At 42.6% G+C, this 18,327-nt stretch overlaps 1 protein-coding gene across 2 annotated transcripts; it reads right to left on the bottom strand.

Annotated features, from left to right (window-relative positions):
* Positions 1-900: 900 nt before the first annotated feature.
* On the bottom strand, positions 901-17,707 carry Eif5a2 (eukaryotic translation initiation factor 5A2). 2 transcript variants are annotated; one of them, NM_001100697.3, is given in 5 exon segments: positions 901-5,250; positions 5,801-5,932; positions 16,217-16,321; positions 16,826-17,026; positions 17,625-17,707. In NM_001100697.3, coding segments are annotated over 4 exon segments (462 nt in total). In that variant the 5' UTR covers positions 16,991-17,026; positions 17,625-17,707; the 3' UTR covers positions 901-5,190.
* Between the last annotated feature and the right edge of the window lie 620 nt (positions 17,708-18,327).

Below are 18,327 nucleotides of genomic sequence, written 5' to 3'. Positions count from 1 at the left end.
TACTTAATGACTTGATATTTTCCTTAAAATTTTATTATTTGTGTGTGTGCCTGCACACACATGTACATACATCTGTGCACATGTGTGTTCATGCAGGGGCCATTCTTCTGACTCTTGATAATGGTTTCTAGAAGAGAGTTCTATTATCAATCTAAACAATGACACATGGTAACAGCAGTTGTTTTAATATCTCGCGTGGCTTCTGTGTGTCAGTAGCTGGATGAGGGTTCAGCTGGAGGTTTACAGTCAGTTCTAGGATTTTCGTTGAGTTGTATAAGAAAACATGACTGAAAAAAACGCTGAGGCTTAACTTGATAACTGAATTTATGAGTGGTTTATTTGAGGTCCACACATGTTCAGGTTTCTTTAACCAGGGTCAGTTTAGGTTGGAGCCTAGTGGGCTCAGCAGTGCGCACAAAGTAGAAACAATGACTTTTCCCGCTCCCTAAAACATCAATAGCCAAAACAGTTCAGTGGTAAAGAAGACAGCCCTATGTGCATGTCTCCCACGAGTGACAGTTGAGTCAGCTGTGTGGGGGCTCAGTGCAGTGACTCTGGCTGTGAACCTGGTTGCTATGGTTTTGTCGAGTCTACAGGCCACCTTTGAGCCAGGGTCTTGGTACACAGCTTGGGTTGGCCTTCAACCTAGGAATACCTCCTGCCACAACTCCCTGTGCACTACCATGCCTGGCTAGCAAGGGATTCAGAATTTGAAAGGAAGACAAGTTCATACCTAGCCTGGAACTCAACATTAGAAATTACTCTTCTTGGCCATAAGGGCAGTACACTGAAAGTGAGGGCCTCGAATATGAAGTATTAAAAACAACTTTTTTTTTTAGAAGTCCTAGATGTAATGAATACAATTTTGTAGTATAAAAATATTTTAAGAACATACACATATAAGAATTGTGCACTGTTAAGTTTATTTTCATTTAATATAACATGAAGTTAACAGACATATTTTAAGGTAACAAATTAGTATAGCTGGAGATTTAACATTCAAAGTTACTTCTGAAATGTAAAACGTACAATTATAATATTCAGAACTTATTATAATTTTAAAGTTTTAACAAAACATTTGCAAGTAAATTCAATAAGTATCCTATATTTAAGACAAAAAATAATCCTAACAAAGTGCCAATGGATTAGACAATGTCCTTTGATCTGTTTTCCTCTAGGGAGGGGGAAGAGTACATGAGAATAGGGAAACAGTCATTTGTTTATCGTGGTTTAGAGATAGTAATGTGAAGCAGTCCTTGTAATAACGATGACCGCTTACTTGTAGTAGAATAACCACGATAAAGAATCAGCTTAAGAGAGCACAGCCACCATCTCTCAGAGGCTCTTCAGACATTGCTCAATAGTTCTGTATCCAGTGTTTTTAAAAGTACAGTTTCAAACTAAGATGACGAAATCCCGCCAGCATCTGGAAATGGTTTCTAAAAACTTCATCTACAGAAAAGAATCTCCCTTGTTACTATAAATAGGCCCAGGCCTGGTTTAAGTGTGAAGAGCAGTGATGGAAAAGTTTGGCAATGATTATGTTTATAGCAGGTGATGGCCTTTTGCACACTGCCCTACAATGCGTCCTCCACATGAAGAAAACATATTTATTAGATATCTACAGCTCTTTTCAGGTATGTGATCTCACTTGGTAGTTAAGTCAGTGTTTGGGTTAATGGAAAAATTAAATTACATAGTGACTTCAAACCCTGTTTCCACAGAACATCTGTGCTCCGTAAGCTAAGACCCAATGTTCCCTCTACAATCAAATAATAATGTTGTTTGTCCAATTCAGAGAATGCATTTCACAGATTTAAGTTAATAGATTCAATTTTAAGATTTGTCTACCATAGTTTAAAAAAAGTCTTTGTTGCCTCTTATTCATCGAAATGTTAACAGAAAAAGGGCTTAAGAACTATGAAATATTCTACTTAAATATTAGAAGATTTAAAAGTTCATGTCAGTATAGTATACTGTCTGTGGAAATACGCCTTGATAGCTTTGATCTTATACTAGACATCCATATTTTCTCATAGCAAGTGTGGATTCAGCATGTAAACATTTTCAGATACCCAAAACAGTATGGAATTTCCTGTCTGCTCTTGAATGTGTCTGAGAACACAGATTCAATGTCTAGGTCCAAAGCTCTCTTTGGCGTCCATGCCAGAAGCGCTCAGATACATCACTAAGAACAGGGCTCCAGTGGAAAGACCCCTGGGATTCTACTCTAGAGTAAAAGCTACAGCAAGATTCCAGTACAGCTGCTACTAATGCTCCCAGACATTTAAAAAAAATGCTTACCAGACAGCTTAAATGTTTTACTAAGAATTTTTATTTGTATGTATTACAGTATCATGACGTGGGAAAAACTTGCAATATATTTGTAGGCAGCTATCTTTAAATAATGACACTTCAGCTCCTAGCACAAACAGCCCTGAGAACAATGCATTTGAATTCCAGCTCAACTAGAAACAATCTAGTCGAGTAGCCTTAAAAGTCAAGAACAAATTCTGGAAAACTTATAAATTAAAAAAACACAAAAATCAAACCAACATTTGAGGCACTACCAGACTACAGTACATTTAATAGTTGGAAGGACTTTGAGAAATGAACAAAGCTATGTGTATTTATACACACACACTGTGCACTAGTGAAAAGCATGTATCCCCAGATTTTCTAAACATCGCATGCAGCGTGTTCTTAAAGATATCACGTCTGGCTGCGAGAGTTTTGGTCACTGATATCAAGCACTGGTATAGACATCTGTACTATGAAGGGGAACAGAGTCAAGAGCTTGGTTACCACTTCAAGAGACTGGCAGCCCCCAGGAGGCATGAAGGATGCAAAGACCAAGTCAAAGCCAAAAAGGTCTGACCTATGTCAGAGGGCACACAATTGTACCAGTGTGGCAAAGTCTTCATGGTGGAAATTAAGCTGTTATTCTAGAACAAAAATGCTCAACCTGTTAATACTGTCTACATGGCAAAGAAAGAAACACATGTGTACAGACACAGACATGTGGTGACGTCTGAATGAACTCCGTTCTCAACATGGTGCCTGGGAAACTGGAGATCTGCTACGAGTACAACAAATACTTGGAATCAACTCTTAGCATTTTTCTGATGTCAAAAGAAGCAATTTCTGTTAAAAAATACATGTTTCCTGCTTCCCTTTAATATAATTTATAAAGCTTTACTAAATGAAATATTATGCTTTAAGAGAAACATCTACTGACTTATGTGAAAATAAACAGTCCTGTATCTTTAAAATCTATAGTTACATGTTGGAGTATGTACACTTATATAGTATTTAAAATTAAATACTTAGGCCTAAGTAGCTTTTGCCATTCAAGGCATGGAGCTAGAGGTACATTGCTCTAATTTATATGTATACTACAATGAAAAATAGAGGTGCATGTGGAGTTTGATAAGTTAGGAAGAAAAATGGCATGCTACTCCTGGAGAATATGAAATCAAAACACCAGTGTGGCTACTTACTAGCCAGCCAATGACCAGAGAAGAGCAGAGAGAAATAACTTTCTGCAATTCCTACGTACCCCGTCAAGAGGCACTGCCAGGAACACATCCTAACAGCAGAAATCTAAAGCAGCACAGAGCAGATACCTGGGAAGAATTCAGCCTAATTCCTAATTGTGCTTTGCACGTGCAAAAGCTAAAGGGTCACACTAAAGTCAACTGGCGGCAACTTCAATGTTCTTGTGCTTTAGACACCTCTTCCTGGCACGTCTCGTACTGTATCTTGCTTCTTCTCTGGATTGGTTTGTGGAGGCCAAGACAAGATTTAAAACTGCATACAAATTAAGCAACTAAAATCTTGGGATCTTCCATTTGTAATGCTATTTCAAGTTGCTCATTAGATGAGTTACCTTGTCACACATTTTTTCTAGATGGGAACAAAGAGTCCAGACATGAGAAAGGGACCTGAGAGGAGAGCCAGCCTCAGAGATTTGAGGTGTTGTTCAGAGGACTTTTGCTCTAAGTTGTGCTCCAATGCCATGATTGTGATTTTGTCTGTTCCTCACAAGCCTACAACTATGTCTACAATTTTAGACACAATTTACACACGATCCAACAGTCTAAACAGAATGGAGGGGCATTACCTACAACGCAGCAAAACAATCCAGGTCACAGAACCCTTTCCTACTTATATTTCACATCAGTAAAGAACCAAGTCCCAAGAGATATAAGGTATGCACACACTTAAGCTAGTTTTCACATAAGGTAATCTTTCTTCCATGGTTCACACCTATCACTTTAGAGAAGTGTGCACATATTTAACAAATCAAAGTCAGGAATTCCAAATCAACTTAAAAATTCCTAATTTCAGTCTAATGTTAAAAACGAATTACTTAAAAAATTGCTGGAAGGGCTGGGTTACCAACACCATGACCACTTAGGCATTATGGCTGGAAGTAGTGAGTGTCTCTGCAAAGGTCACTGCTGTGCTGAGGCAGAGGCTGGGACATAGCCAAAAGCAAAAATACAACCAGAGCTCCTTCACTTTGTGTGCTGATTAAAAGGTCTTCAATAAAAGCTACAGCGTTAACCCCTGCTTTGCCTCTACCCTGGTCTTCTTCTCCACTTGGTGAACTTGCTCAGACTTACTCAGCAGTTCTGTTCCCTCCATGTTCCCTGTATGTCTGTCATCACCAACCTGGCACAGAAAAACATGATGAAGGGAATACATGGGGCACCTGGCCACCAAGAGAATGATAAAAAGAGTTGTTTCAAGATGTATGTTTGTCACACAGACCATTTTATAATCTATGACTCTGGATATTAAGTCTGAAATCAGCACAAAGCAATTTGGCTGAAAAGCATGGCACTTCCATTCCACTAGCTGCTACATTGCTGACTTTAAACCCTGGTTTGTTAACCACTTAAGTTCAGGAGTGATTTGCTCAGACAAGTGACATTACTGAAGCTGTTGTATTTGTGTCTTATGGTCACATGATGAAAACCACAGGAGTGTTATAGGAAAGATACTTATAAAATTATACATCTTGGTATATTCATTTAGACTTACTAACTGCCTGCAAACCTAAGCCAGCACATTTTTAAAACAATAAAAACATAACAAAAACAAACGTGAGGTTGCTTATGAAGGCCATAGCTTTGGGACAACTAGATCCAGACCCAGTGGACATGCTTGTGCTCAGGGCCCTGCCTATTTGCAGGGCTTTATGGCTACAGCGTATTCTTCACTCATGGCGCACATGACGGACACCTAGAAGGGGAGAGGGCAGGCAGATTACTGAGGAGGTCATACACAGGAAAGATGTGTTCACTAAACATGGTGTACTTGACTTGTGAACCTTCTATGTTGAATTGGGAAAGGTACAATCCACAGAAATTCTCCTCCCCGTCTGCCTGCCATTTCTTATACTCATGGGTGGATCTCCCAAACAGTATGGAGTGCCCTGTCAATCCAGAAGAAAGAAAACAAACCAACCAACAACAGCACCTCCCAAACTTGCTGTCTTCTCTGGTCACAGGTCTTTAAGAGTGTGGAGATCCCTTCAACATTTCAGCAGTGGTTTGAAGTTACAGTTCAGTTTTTGAAATGTATATATTGTGTTTGTGCATGTGAAGAGACAAAGAATCCTTTTATTGAAGGTGAAGAAGCACACATACAGCAAGGCACAGAGAGAAAGAAAGACCCCTCAAAGCAGAGGGGCACCAGGAAGCTGAAGTCTGTGCACAGTCTTTCATGCTAACTTATTCAGGGCCCGAGATGTATGCAATGGCTCGGAGACACAGCCTCCCCATGGCCTTACCTGCACATCTTCACCTGCATTGTACTTCCCTTCGATTTCTTTGCCCAGTTCACCTTCTGGCAGCTTGAGATCCTCACGGACTTCGCCAGTTTCTGTCAGCAGGGAAAGGTAACCATCCTGAATGCATATGAGCTACCAGAAGAAATTACAGGGGCGTACTGATTAGATCATATCCACCTTGATGTGATGTTTACACAGCTCAACTGAAACATATTAGTTTGGATAAGAAAACATCAATACATTAACAGATTTGTGGCATTTAAAAATGCTAACACAGCTTAAGCCTTTAGTACTAACATTAGGGACACAGAGGCTAGCCTGGTCTACACTGCAATCTCCAAGCCAGAAAGCCAGGACTAAATAGTGAGACCCTATTTCAAACAAACAAGAGAAAAAAACCAAACAAACAGGAAAATGCAGGATATGGGCTATACCTAGAAGAGATGTATACCCCACTTCCTGGTACCAGTCTCCTCCCTCTCCCTCCGCACTGACAAGGCATTTATATTCACATACATGATATACACAGAGCTATTCTTTTTTTTTTTTTTTTTACTTCTTGTCTACTTTATTGGATTATTTTCTTTACCATTCTTCCTCACCCCAATCCCTTCCAACCCACCAAAACTAGGTAAGCACAAAAGAAGGTTAGAGGGGAAAGGGGACATAGGTCTCTTTAGGCTACTTCCTAGGGATTAGGAATGTTGAGTTCCTGGTGGCAAGTTCAATCTTTGTTGTCCTGATATCTCCAACCAGAAATCCATCAGACAACAAAAGCAATCAGCAAACAGCCACAGTGAACCAGCAAGAGCTGCAGCAACAGCAGCAGGGGGAGCAGCAGGGGGAGCAGCAGGCACCTCTCAGGCCTCTGGCATTTATATACCCTCTCAGGAGTCCCAGAATTCCAAACATAAGCTATCTTCAGTTGGCAGAAAATCATACCTTTGCCAGAGCATGAAACAAATCATAGTCAGCTGCTGTGGACAATCTGAAATAGCCCCATATCCCATATCTGGGATCAAAACAAACAATATTCACAAAGCATTTCTGTGTTTTTAAAAGAAACCAAAATTCTCACTACAGGTATCTCGGAACCATTGTCTTGCTCTGCCCCTAGACCATATATTCTTGTGGAATCTAACAGTCTCTTCTCATGCCCTTCCTCTTGTAGTTATAGAGATGGCTGACTGTAAGTCTATTGAGAATACTGAAGAACTTCTGTGTATCCCTGCTGTTCTACTTAATTGAGTCTCTTGTTTGGAAATGCAACTAGATTTTAAGCACATGTAAAGCATTTAAAAAAATAGAATAGATACTTCCTTTCCCCTATTTCCCCTCCCGCTCCTTCTCTGAGAGAGTGGGCCTACCCCTGAGTATCTCCCCTCATCAGGTCTCTGAAGAGTTAGGCTCATGCTCTCCCACTGAGGCCAGACAGGGCAGCCCTGTTAGGAAACAGATTCCACAGATAGACAACAGCTTTAAGGATAGCCCCTGCTCCAGTTGTTAGAAGACCCACAAGGAGACTGAGCTACCCATCTGGTACATATGTGCCAGGGGCCTCAGTCCAAGGGTTTAGTCTCTGACAGCACCCAGGGGTCCTGGTTAGTTGACACTGTTGGTCTTCCTGTGGAGTTCCTGTCCCCTTCAGGGCATTCAATCCTTCCCCCAGCTCTTCCATAAGTGTCCCCAACCTCTGTCCAATGTTACACAGAGCTATTCTTAAGAAAAGTCATGTATTTCACTAAGTTTTAAAATGCTTTAAAAATTTTCCAAATCAGAGAATATAAACCTATCTTCCTTTTACCACCACACACGTGCATGAATATACTGTGAGCAAATTTTCTAGTTAGTGGGCATAAATTAGTTTTTCACTATTAAAGTTATACATTTTATAATTTGGTTACAAGCAAGGTGAAGTAAAAACTTTTGGTTTTCAGGCCACTGCTAACAGATTTTTTTTTTTTTTTTTTGCTAACAGATTTTTAAAAACATTTCCATACATGTAGTATATATACATTATATATAATATATTTTATACATATATAGTATGTATTTTGCTATTTACCCACACTACCATCCTCTGCAGCTGATCTCCATTAGTGAGTCTTCTATTTTTATCTCTTCTTTATTTTTTGGTGACCTGATAAGTTTCACTAGAGTTGCTTATGGAAGCAGAGGTGAGGATTTTTTTAATAGGATCCTGGACACTTTCTCAGTGGCTATATGACAGAAGAAAATGTCTCTCCCTCCACTACTGCTCAGGGACCATCTATAGACCCTCAGGAAGGGGTAGTAGTGATATGACCTTATCTTATGGTAGTGATGAAACAAACCCAGTCATGATCTAACCTGCATAAAGCATATTTTTCATATATAACGCTTAAAAAATTAGTTTTCCTATTTGTGTGTGGCTGTGGGTGCATCTGTGTCTGTACGTGTGTAGGTCACAGAGGTCAAAGTGCCTAGATCCCCTGGAGACAGTTACACACAGGGTGTTGGGAATCGAACTTAGGTCCTGCTCTTAACTGCTGAGCTGTGTCTCCAGCCCCTTGAACAACTCTTTTATTTAGGAGTGAGGAAAACAGCAAGTCCCCACCATCAGTGTACCTACAATTCCGAGAGACTAGGCTGCTAGTGCATATAAGGGAATGAGACATGGGCCCTGATGTGGCCGACCAGAGCAGTGTAAGTCAGCAGACCATCTAGGAGGAGTGTCAGAGTGCTCCAGCATCAGCACCGCTTCACTGATCACGATTCTGCAGATATAAATTTTACAGTGTGGTTACCCCAAGAATGGGGACACACTCTTATGCAAGTTTTCAAACTAATCTAGTATTCATTTTCAAATGTGCCAGTTGTTCTGCTCCTGTTCCTGGATGACACCTGTGGCTTAGTGCTGTCATGTGGGTTGTATTTTTTTTTCTGTGGAGCAGTTTGATCATCCTGTCTTTCAAGGCATTGATACTCACTTGGTTTACAAACTGTCTCTCAGTCTGGATCTGCCTTGTTGCCTTATAATTCATGGAATGAGTAATTGGACGAAATGCTATCTAGATGACAGAGTACCTCTGTCCTCAGAGTACCAATCACATCCGGAGGCAAATGTATGTATCCCACTAATGGTGATGCTAACAACTGACTACTAGGGTGGTATCTGCAAGATCTTTATAGTCTAAATATAACTCTTGCTCTTAAAATAGAAGGAAGGAGCCAATTGTGTTACTGTTAAGTCTCAAATATGTTTGTGCAGAATTCTATCTTTCCACACAGCCTTTGGGACTAGAACTCACACAGTGGGTGTACCAGACTCTTGACCAGCATGGTACTAGAGTGCAGCACCTTTTCTTTACTGGAAGGTCTTACTAAAATAATGGAGGGTTACTTGGGAAAATAGGAGATTTCACATCCAGAGTGGGAACCCGGAACGAGCTGTTTACTAGAGTATGAGGAACTATCATGACTATGGATTAGGTACATTCCAAAGGACTCAGGAATTAGCATGATCAAGTTCCCAAGGCCAGTAAGAAAACAACCCATAAATCAATATCATGACAAAGATAATGTACTGAATCTCAGGTGTGTTGCTGCCTGAGTTTACACTAAACTGTCACTGACTTCAGTGGGTCCTGGGAACCTGTCATCTCACAACTGATAACGGGAGAGGGTGAGATGCTTCAGTGGGTAAAGGAACTTACTGCCAAGGCTGGTGATTTGACTTCAATGTCTAGGATTTACCCAGTAGAAGGAGAAAGAACTCCTGTAAGTTTTCTTGACCTCAAAGTTATATCACCATATATGTATATGGCCCTTTTTGCACACATGTATGCGCATGCACACATACATTTTTTTAAATATTAAAATCTCTGATAATGACAGGCAGAGGGAAGTATTTATGTATGTATATACACATGCATGAGAATGTACTCAGGAGATACACGACCAGGTCCTAGAGGTAAAAGCATAACAACAGATGAAGAGTTTCCATAGCAGCAGTCTGGCTTTCAAAGAAACATTCTTTGTTTCCTCTAAGTGGAGTGAGGCAATGATGTGTGTGTAATAACCTTACAGAAAGAAGTAAGATTCTATGGGGGTTGCATGCCCTTGACCCCTTAATCCCAACTCCTGGAGGCAGGGGTTGGTGGATCTGAGTTTGAGGCCTGCCTGGGTTTGAGCAAACAGGGCTACACAGAGAAAACCTGTCTGGAAAAAAAAACTAAAAACAAAACCCAAGAAAAGTAAGATTAATTTACCTAATACCTGATAGGTGTATAGAATTTCAACTGTGGAGTAGCCCTACGTAAGCAACAACCACAAAGAAGGAAACAAAAGCTAATCTGACTCTGAACTGTCCGTCTTAGAAATACAGAGGAGGGTTGTGGAGACGGTGAGGACGTGCAGTTAGTTAGTAACATCTAGACCCTGAAAGTCTACAGAACAAATGATCCAGTCTCTTCACTCAGACACTGCAGCGAGCTAACGAGGAGGGGAGGGGGATAAGACAGAACTCAGTGCATGTGAGAGAAATTGCAGAACACAGAGTCAAAAGCCCTATACATCAACTTCATTGTGTAGACCTTATTTAGGTCTGCATTAGTTTAATTCACTATAAAGTAGAATCAGTAGCTACCATACTCCCAAAAAGCAATAGAGAGCAATTAGGAAACTGTCAGAATGATGGGGCACTCTCCAGGAGCTAACAATATTTTAGCTCTGATAGTGTGTCTGGCTTTGTTCACAGCCCTTAGCCCTTGGAGACATATAATAAAATAGAGGTAAAATGGTAAGTATCTGAGATTTGCTTCAAAATAACCAAGAGGAAGAGCACATATGAAGAAATAGCAAATGTGGGATACATGCCAGCATGGTAGCACATACCTTTAATCCTGGCACATGGGAGGTACCTAGAGGTTTGTAAGTTCAAGGCTAACCTTAGTACCTGAAGAGATCCTATCTCAAAAACAAACAACCATACCAACAAGGCAATATTACAGAAGAGGAAGAAAGACTGTAAGAGCCAGCTATCTGGGAAGACTGCTGTGTGAAATAGTGTCATCTGGGCATAAAGAGCCTTGCATTCAGGGACTCACAGCAGCTCTGGTTTCCCATGCAAGATCTGCACACCATCAAGTCATCGACACTCTAGCCCAAAGAACTCATGAGGCCCACCTCTAACTGAGAAGCCAGCTGATGGCCACTAGGGAAAAGAAAGCCAGTTTTCTTTAGCAGGGTGGGCCTTGGTTTCCCATACTCCTATGGATGGTACCCTATGTCATGTGTTTGTGGCAGCACTAACATAATTATATATATACACAATATTCTATCTATCTATTTATCTATCTATCATCTATGTATTTACTTACCTATTAACATTAATCCATCTATCCATTCATCCATCATCATTATCTACCTACCTACCTACCTACCTACCTACCTACCTACCTACCTACCTACCTATGGAAGGAGATGTAAATGGGAGGAGCTGTGGAAGGGGTGTGCCCAGGAGGTATTGGAGGAGAGGGAGTGGATATCATCTAACTCCATTGCATTAGTGTATGACATTACCAAAGAATAAGTAAAATGTTTTTCAAAGGACTGGGGTACAGATAAGGCAGGATTTGTCACATATTGATAAGCATCAAATCTGGCTGATCTGTATACAGGATTTTGAAACTTAGAAAATTCTCACAAAAAGGGTAATATCTAGCTGGTGAGAATGTTCAGCAGGTAAGAGTGCTTGTTACAGAAGCCTGATGACCTATTTGATTCCTGGAACCCCCAGGGTGGAGGGAGAACTGACTCTAACCATGGCACAAGTGTGCATGAATGCGCATACACACACACACACACACACACACACACACACACACACACACACACACACACACACACAGAAATAACAAATGAAACAGTAAAATGGGAACAAAAGGATGCAGGATTCTAGAAAGTGGGAGCATGGAAACTACTAGCTGTTGCGAGGCACAGAGGGCTGAGAAAGAGAAAACAGGAAGGGTCGGGGGAGGGGAGCACGAGAGTAGCTACAGACCCTGCCAGTGATGTGCCTAGAAGAAGAACAACATAGAGATGGGGATTATGGGAAGGGTGGTTTTTCCTTTTGCCCGTATTTGTATTATTAATATACTACAAACTGCATGGGAAGATTATCACTATGAGTGGCTACACATTCTAGTCCATCACTGTGCGGCCACCACTGTGCAAGGTAAGACTTCTTTCTGTCCTGGTTTGCCTGCTTCCCCAGCACTCTTTAGCTACCTCCCAGAAGTTACCGGTCCCTGATACAGTGAATTCTTCAACATTATTATATCACCTAAGTAATAAGATACCATTAGCTGGCGTGTTATCTGACCCGGCAAGTCACTCTGTTGGGTGTGCATGATACATGTCATCAGCATGTGGGAAGAACATACATGAGATGACGTGAGCAGGTCCTAAAGCACCGATAGCTTGATATATGGCCTAGACTCAGAAAGCACTTTCTCCCATGCTGACCACTTCTCCCCTGGAACTTACACCAATGTCCTGATGGAGAACTCTCCCTGGCTAGTTGACTGTAAAGACAATGTCAGAATGGTTTCTAGTGGCTATGTATAATATGCGGGACCATGCAGAGAGGGCTGTGAAAAATGGTGGGGGGAGGGGAAACTGTACCATGTGGATTTCTACTGACTATGGGCAAAGAGTCAAGAGCTGGGTTGGAAAGTCAAGGATGCTGAAAAACCACGCCACAGAAATTGTGAGTAAGGTCCAGGGTAGTGGCGTGTGCACAGACCTTTCCAAATGTTAGCAGATGTTCACTGGTGGGTGCCAGCAATATATGTGAGACTCTCCATTAGATAAAAAGGTAGTGAGTGACATTCAACTTTCTGTTATTGCTGCCTCAACCACGCAGCAGGCTCAATGACACAGCTTTCTTTCACTAAGGCTGACAGAGCATGAAGAGCCTCACAGAGGGAATGATACAGGGTCCTGGTGTGGCGGCTTTTCCCTTGCAGGAACAGCTAGTACCTGATCCCACTGCAGAAGCAGGGAGCCTCACTTCTTGCAGTAGACCCAGTCTACACATGGCTTTGCTTTTCCTGTCTGTGATGCTTCTGCTAAGCCTCCAATAGGGATTAGAGTATGCCTCCTCTCTGTTATGGCACCTATTTTCTGAATAAAATACTTGTTTACAGGCAAAGTAATGAGACAGTAAGATGCTGCCCTAAGACGTCAATGGTTCACGAATTCCACCTCTACCAAAACTTGCCTACTGGATTGACCTTGAAGACTCATTTATGGCACCTGCTGGGTAATGTGTGGGCCTAGGGTTCTGTATTACAGATTACAGTTTATTACATGCTGCTTTTTTTTTTTTCCTGTAAGTAGAACACACTGACGTTGCAACCTATCATGGCTTTTCTGTTGTTGTCCTGTAGCACATTTGGTGCTTCTCCCTAAAATATGGGGCTCTTCTGGTTTAGTGGTTTTCCATTCCCAGAGAAAGAATGGTTCTATGAAGAACATGAGATATTCACAAACACATTAAAATGATGAAAAGACTTCAAAGCACAGGCAAATCACAGCATCGGTATTTTCTTTATTACTACTATTTTAACAACAAGGCTGATGTCTTGACTTACATCCCTAGGAGTGAGACCCAACTCCTGGGAATTGGCCTCTGACCTCCACATGTGTGTGTGTACATGCAGGCACACTAAGTGTCTAACCTTCACATGTGTGTGCGCCCACTAACGCGCATGCGTACACAAACACACACACAGTGTCTGACTTCCACATGTGTATGCATGTGCGCACATGTGTATGTGTGCATGCAGGCACACAAATATACTAAGTGAAATAAGTGTATAATCTGGATTTAAAAGTCATAGCTCTGGCAATCCACTGATCACCTGAAGATCTGTAACGCACTTTCTATTTCCTATACTAAGCAGTTTTCCCTGTGAGCAGTGGGCTTCAAACGACAGATAAAAGTGCAGCAGATCCAGAAAAGATTGAATTTGGAGTTAAGTGTACAGCAGTACAGACATTAAAAAAAATATGATTCCAAAGAAGAGGCCAAACAAGCCATTTCTCATTTAACAAATTGGGAACTCCCTCCAAGGGTCTGAAATCATTTTCTATTTTATACTACCACAGAGCCCCAGACAATTATAACTTCTTTTGAGAAAACTAATGAAAATTAGCAATTCGAATCTGAGCCAATCTTGGAATGGGAGTCAGGAGACACACTTTCTTGCATCCTGAACTTATTTTAAGTATACACAAATTACATCTGTAAATATTAACATATTTTTCTCCCAAATCTTTTATTTTTTAAATTATTAAAATGAATAGATGTTCACAATCCACTTTGGCTGGCTGCCAAACTGGCACTCAAAATATTGAATTCAGCAGATGCAAAGGAACTGCACGTAGCCAGATAATAACAGAAGCAAAGATTTAACAAAGGCACATGGATAGAAGAGTGAAGATCACCAGAGCATAATAAATAAACCAGAAAGCTCACAGGACCGATTCTAAACGAGTGACCAGAAATGAATATCTGCCGGCCATTCTGTAAGAGGGGAGCTGCAGTCCTGAGTCCTTCCCAGGAGCCTAGAGCAAACCTGTGAGAGCTTTGATTCCACTTCCCAATTTTATGAAGTAAAAGAGACAAGAAAGGTCAAATAACTGGCCAGCCGAGGTCACACCATAGTAAGTCCCAAAGCAGAGACCTAGGTCCAGCGGCCTGACCGTCACCATCCATGGCTATCCACTCTGCCATGTGGACTTCCAGGGTTGGGACTGGAACAAACTAAGCAAGGCGCCTTCTTGGGTGCATGCCCGAGAAGACACCCAAACACCTCAACCACAGAACAAGGAAAATTTAAAATGAGAATACAAAACTCACATGACAAAACAAAAATCTGAGACGGAGACAGGATGGCAATCTTTAATTCTCCTTCTGCCCAAGGCTAATCTGTGGTGGGCATTGTTTTAGACTGAATGTGCTTCACCTCTGCACAGGAGCTGAGTATGCTGGGGCCTTATGAAATATCCACATAAAATCCAAACCAAGTAGTCCTCAATGGTTCATTAATTTGGTAATAATAGTGAACTCTGATGTAGCCTGCTGAAACATCCAACAGGTAGAAGTGTGGAATAAAAACTACACATGGCTTTGCTTTTCCTGTCTGTGGTGCTTGAATATAATGAATACTAAGAGCTCACAAATCAGGATGAGAAAAGAAGCCCATTTTGGCCAACGTAAATTCTATACTTAGCCTTAATCTGACATGTTACTCTTACACAGTGCTACACTGAAAAAGGTGTATTTAACTAGTGTTTACTGAGCACATCTAAAGCCAATGATCTAAGAATAATGAAAGTAGGATTCTGATATAGGATACATGAAGCAGAACAAGAACTTGTTAACGCACATCTACTTATGGGCACATCCAACCCACATATCACTCTGATTTGTAGATGCAAAGGCAGAGGTTTAGAGAAGACAAATACTTTGTAAAAGACCATCTAGCCAGAGAGTGCCAGAACCAGTTCTAAGCCCAGATCCACTTGACTCAAAATGTCACTTTCTTTGGTGTTTGATATAAGTATCAAATTATTCTAAATTTTTACAGATTTAATACAGAATACAGAATTTAATCGGCACTGTGAAAATATAAAACTATTCATCAAATTAAAACTAGAAAAATATGTCTACATTGTTTTTACATTACAAATTTACATTATAAGTCATTGAGTAAATGCAGTTGATACCAACCTTCTTAAATCTTTCTGGTTCTCCTGCCTCTAGATGCTACATTTAAAATTTCTACTTATACTTGTTTATCTAGTGAATGTTCATATGCGGGTATGTGTGTTTCATAGCTCAAATGTGAAGAACAGTTCTCTCTTTCTGGAATTGAGCTCTAGAGTCAGGCTTGACAGAAAGTACCTAACTAAGCCATCTCACTGGTTCAATACAACATTTTTAAAATGCAGGAATAGGAATAGAAATGAGCTAGAGAGATAGCTCAACTGTAGGTTGCTTGCCTAAAGCATGCGCAAGGCCCTGGGTTTGACCTCCAGTACAGGATAGCCAGGCACGAAGATGCAGTGGACAATCTCAGTACTCATAGGCAGAGGCAGGAGGGTCAGAAACTGAAGATCATCTTTGGATGAATACTGAGTTCAAGGACAGCCTGAGATATATGGTCCCCTAGTTCACAACAAAAAAGGCACAAAGTATTAAAAACAAAACAAAACAAAACACTATTCCTCTAATCTGTAAGGTAAGTGGAGTCTAGTAATTGGTAAGGTACGTACTCTATAAAACTACTCTCAAGTCTTGTCAAACTACTACTAAGGAGGGTGTTTACACACTTCTGAAACACTGTTCAGGAAATCAGTACTTACTTGATAATCATTTCTCTTAATGTTTGGAACATCCATGTTGTGAGTGGAAGGACAAATATCTTCATATTTTTTGCCAGTGAAAATGTCAATTCCAACAAGGTGTACCTAAGAGAGGCAGGAAGGGCAGGAACATGTTTAATCTCTGTCAGCTATGTCACTCCCGACGCTGACTGTAATGGATCCTATCACCTCTCTCCAAGGTCGTCTCACTTTCTTTAAAAAAGTTGCAGTGGCACAGAACTGAGATTCAGTAAGTACCCCAAACCAGAACAGTTTCATGGCATCCAACTCCCAACACACTACACATCTCAGCGCTTCAATTACGAGAGTCCACAGAAAGTGAAAACCAAGTCTCTTAGAATTATAAGAACAGGCTTGTTTCAATGAAACAAGACGTTTTAGAGCACCAGAATTCAAAAAAGTTTTAGTTTCCAGTTAATGAGACATTCTAAGGGACCAATTAAAGGATAGTTTTATTGGGAGTAATGCCTGATCATTCAAGAGACCAAGGGAAGAAAAAAGTTATTTTAAATATAGAAATCTTATGATGTAGAATGGAATACATAGGATCTTATCCAAGAAGCCAAAGAGTGACCTGGAAGCGCTTACCTTGGCATGACCATGCTTCCCAGTCTTGGAAGTTGACATCTCCACGATTTTGCATGGACGCCCTTTGAGCACCACGAAGCCGTTTTTGCGCAGGGCTGAGCACTGCATAGGATAAGTGCTGGAAGCCCCTGCATCTCCAGTAGTGAAATCAATTTCGTCTGCCATGGTGGGCTGGGGAGATGTGTGGTTTTTCTGAGGGAACTATGCGAAAAGTTTGTTTGCTTTTTAATAACGGGCATGCAGGCGGGTACGTCTCATTTTGAAGACGGATAACAAGCCGAGCATCACTAGCCCGTTATTTTGGCATTATAGGACACCCACTCTGAGTGGTGTATACTTTGCCATTCAGGCCTCTGAAAACTTTTCCAGCCCTTGGTGGGAGGTGGGGAGGGAGCCGCAGAAGAGCTCGCCGGAGAGTGAAGGCGACACCAGCGCCGGGTCGGCAGGTCCGGTCCCCACCACCCTATCACAAGAAGTGCCGCGACCTTCCTGCGCCGGGCTGCCGGGCCCGGTGCCACCCTCCACCCCATCCCCACTGCCAAGGCATCAGCCAGGCCGCAGGTCCGGGAAAGACTGGGACACGAGCACCCGGCCGGCTGCACCTGGCCCTCAGCGCGCCTAGGACCCGCAGCGGCGCCGCCCTGGTATCCCGGTTCGGCCCAGTGGCGAAGGGCCCGAGCCCGGCGGTCCCGCGCTCGTCTGCCTTCTAGTTCCCAAGCATCTCCGCTCCTCCCCTCGCCCGGACCCCAGCATCACCAGCTGCGTCCCCCGCCCCGCCGGCCCGGCCCCTGGTCTTCACCTTCCGGCCCGCACCGCAAGCCTTTGCTGCGTCCGCCCGGTCCCTGCGGCTGCGGCGGCGCTGGCGGCCGCGGCTGGTCCAGGAGACGGGGCGGGGCCGCCACGCTTCCCACACCCGGCTCCCCGCCCCGGCCCGCCCCGCCCGGGCCCGCCCCGCCGCGGCTACACTTCCGGGATAGGCCCCGGCCCGCCACAGGCCCCGCCTCCAGATCTTCCATTGGCTCGAGGTTTTCTGAGGTCCCGCCCAGTCACGTGAAGCTCGCCCTGGCAACCCCACGTGCTGCGGATTAGTGCACTTCCGGCGTGCAGAGCTGCCTGCAGTCGACTGCTTGAAGCTTCGCTGAGTTCCCGGGCGGGATGCATCCTTATGTTCAGTTCCGGGCCCAGTTGACCTTGGGGACGACCATTAGGACCAGGTAGCTCGCTCTGGGCTCTAGCACGCGGGTGCATGGATGCTGTCCTTTAATGGTCTTCAAACTCTCAAGTCCCGCGGATTTTGCAAGAGTCCCGTGTGTCGGTGGAGTGGAACTTTGACTCAAGCTTCCGGTACAGCTTGCGGCCCTCCTTGGGGGTTTGGAATCCATGCTTGGAGCTCGAAGTTGTGGTGTGCTGTTTCATGACTCTGCGTTGTAGTTCCTCAGGACTCCAGAGGCCCTATGGTGAGGTGCTGGTGCAGCCTGGAGAGTCAACAGTGTACCTAGGGG

The sequence above is a fragment of the Rattus norvegicus genome, chromosome 2, assembly GCF_021556685.1.
Source record: "Rattus norvegicus strain SHRSP/BbbUtx chromosome 2, alternate assembly SHRSP_T2T, whole genome shotgun sequence".
NCBI lineage: Eukaryota > Metazoa > Chordata > Mammalia > Rodentia > Muridae > Rattus > Rattus norvegicus.
This window is presented reverse-complemented; position numbering and strand designations above follow the sequence as displayed.

Coding starts and splice junctions, on each gene's coding strand:
- Eif5a2 (XM_087621982.1), bottom strand. CDS start 16,990: ATGGCAGACGAAATTGATTTCACTACTGGAGATGCAGGGGCTTCCAGC. Junction 16,322..16,825: donor GGAAGCATGGTCATGCCAAG/GTAAGCGCTTCC, acceptor TGCCTCTCTTAG/GTACACCTTGTTGGAATTGA. Junction 5,251..5,800: donor ATGCAGGTGAAGATGTGCAG/GTAAGGCCATGG, acceptor CTCCCCTTCTAG/GTGTCCGTCATGTGCGCCAT.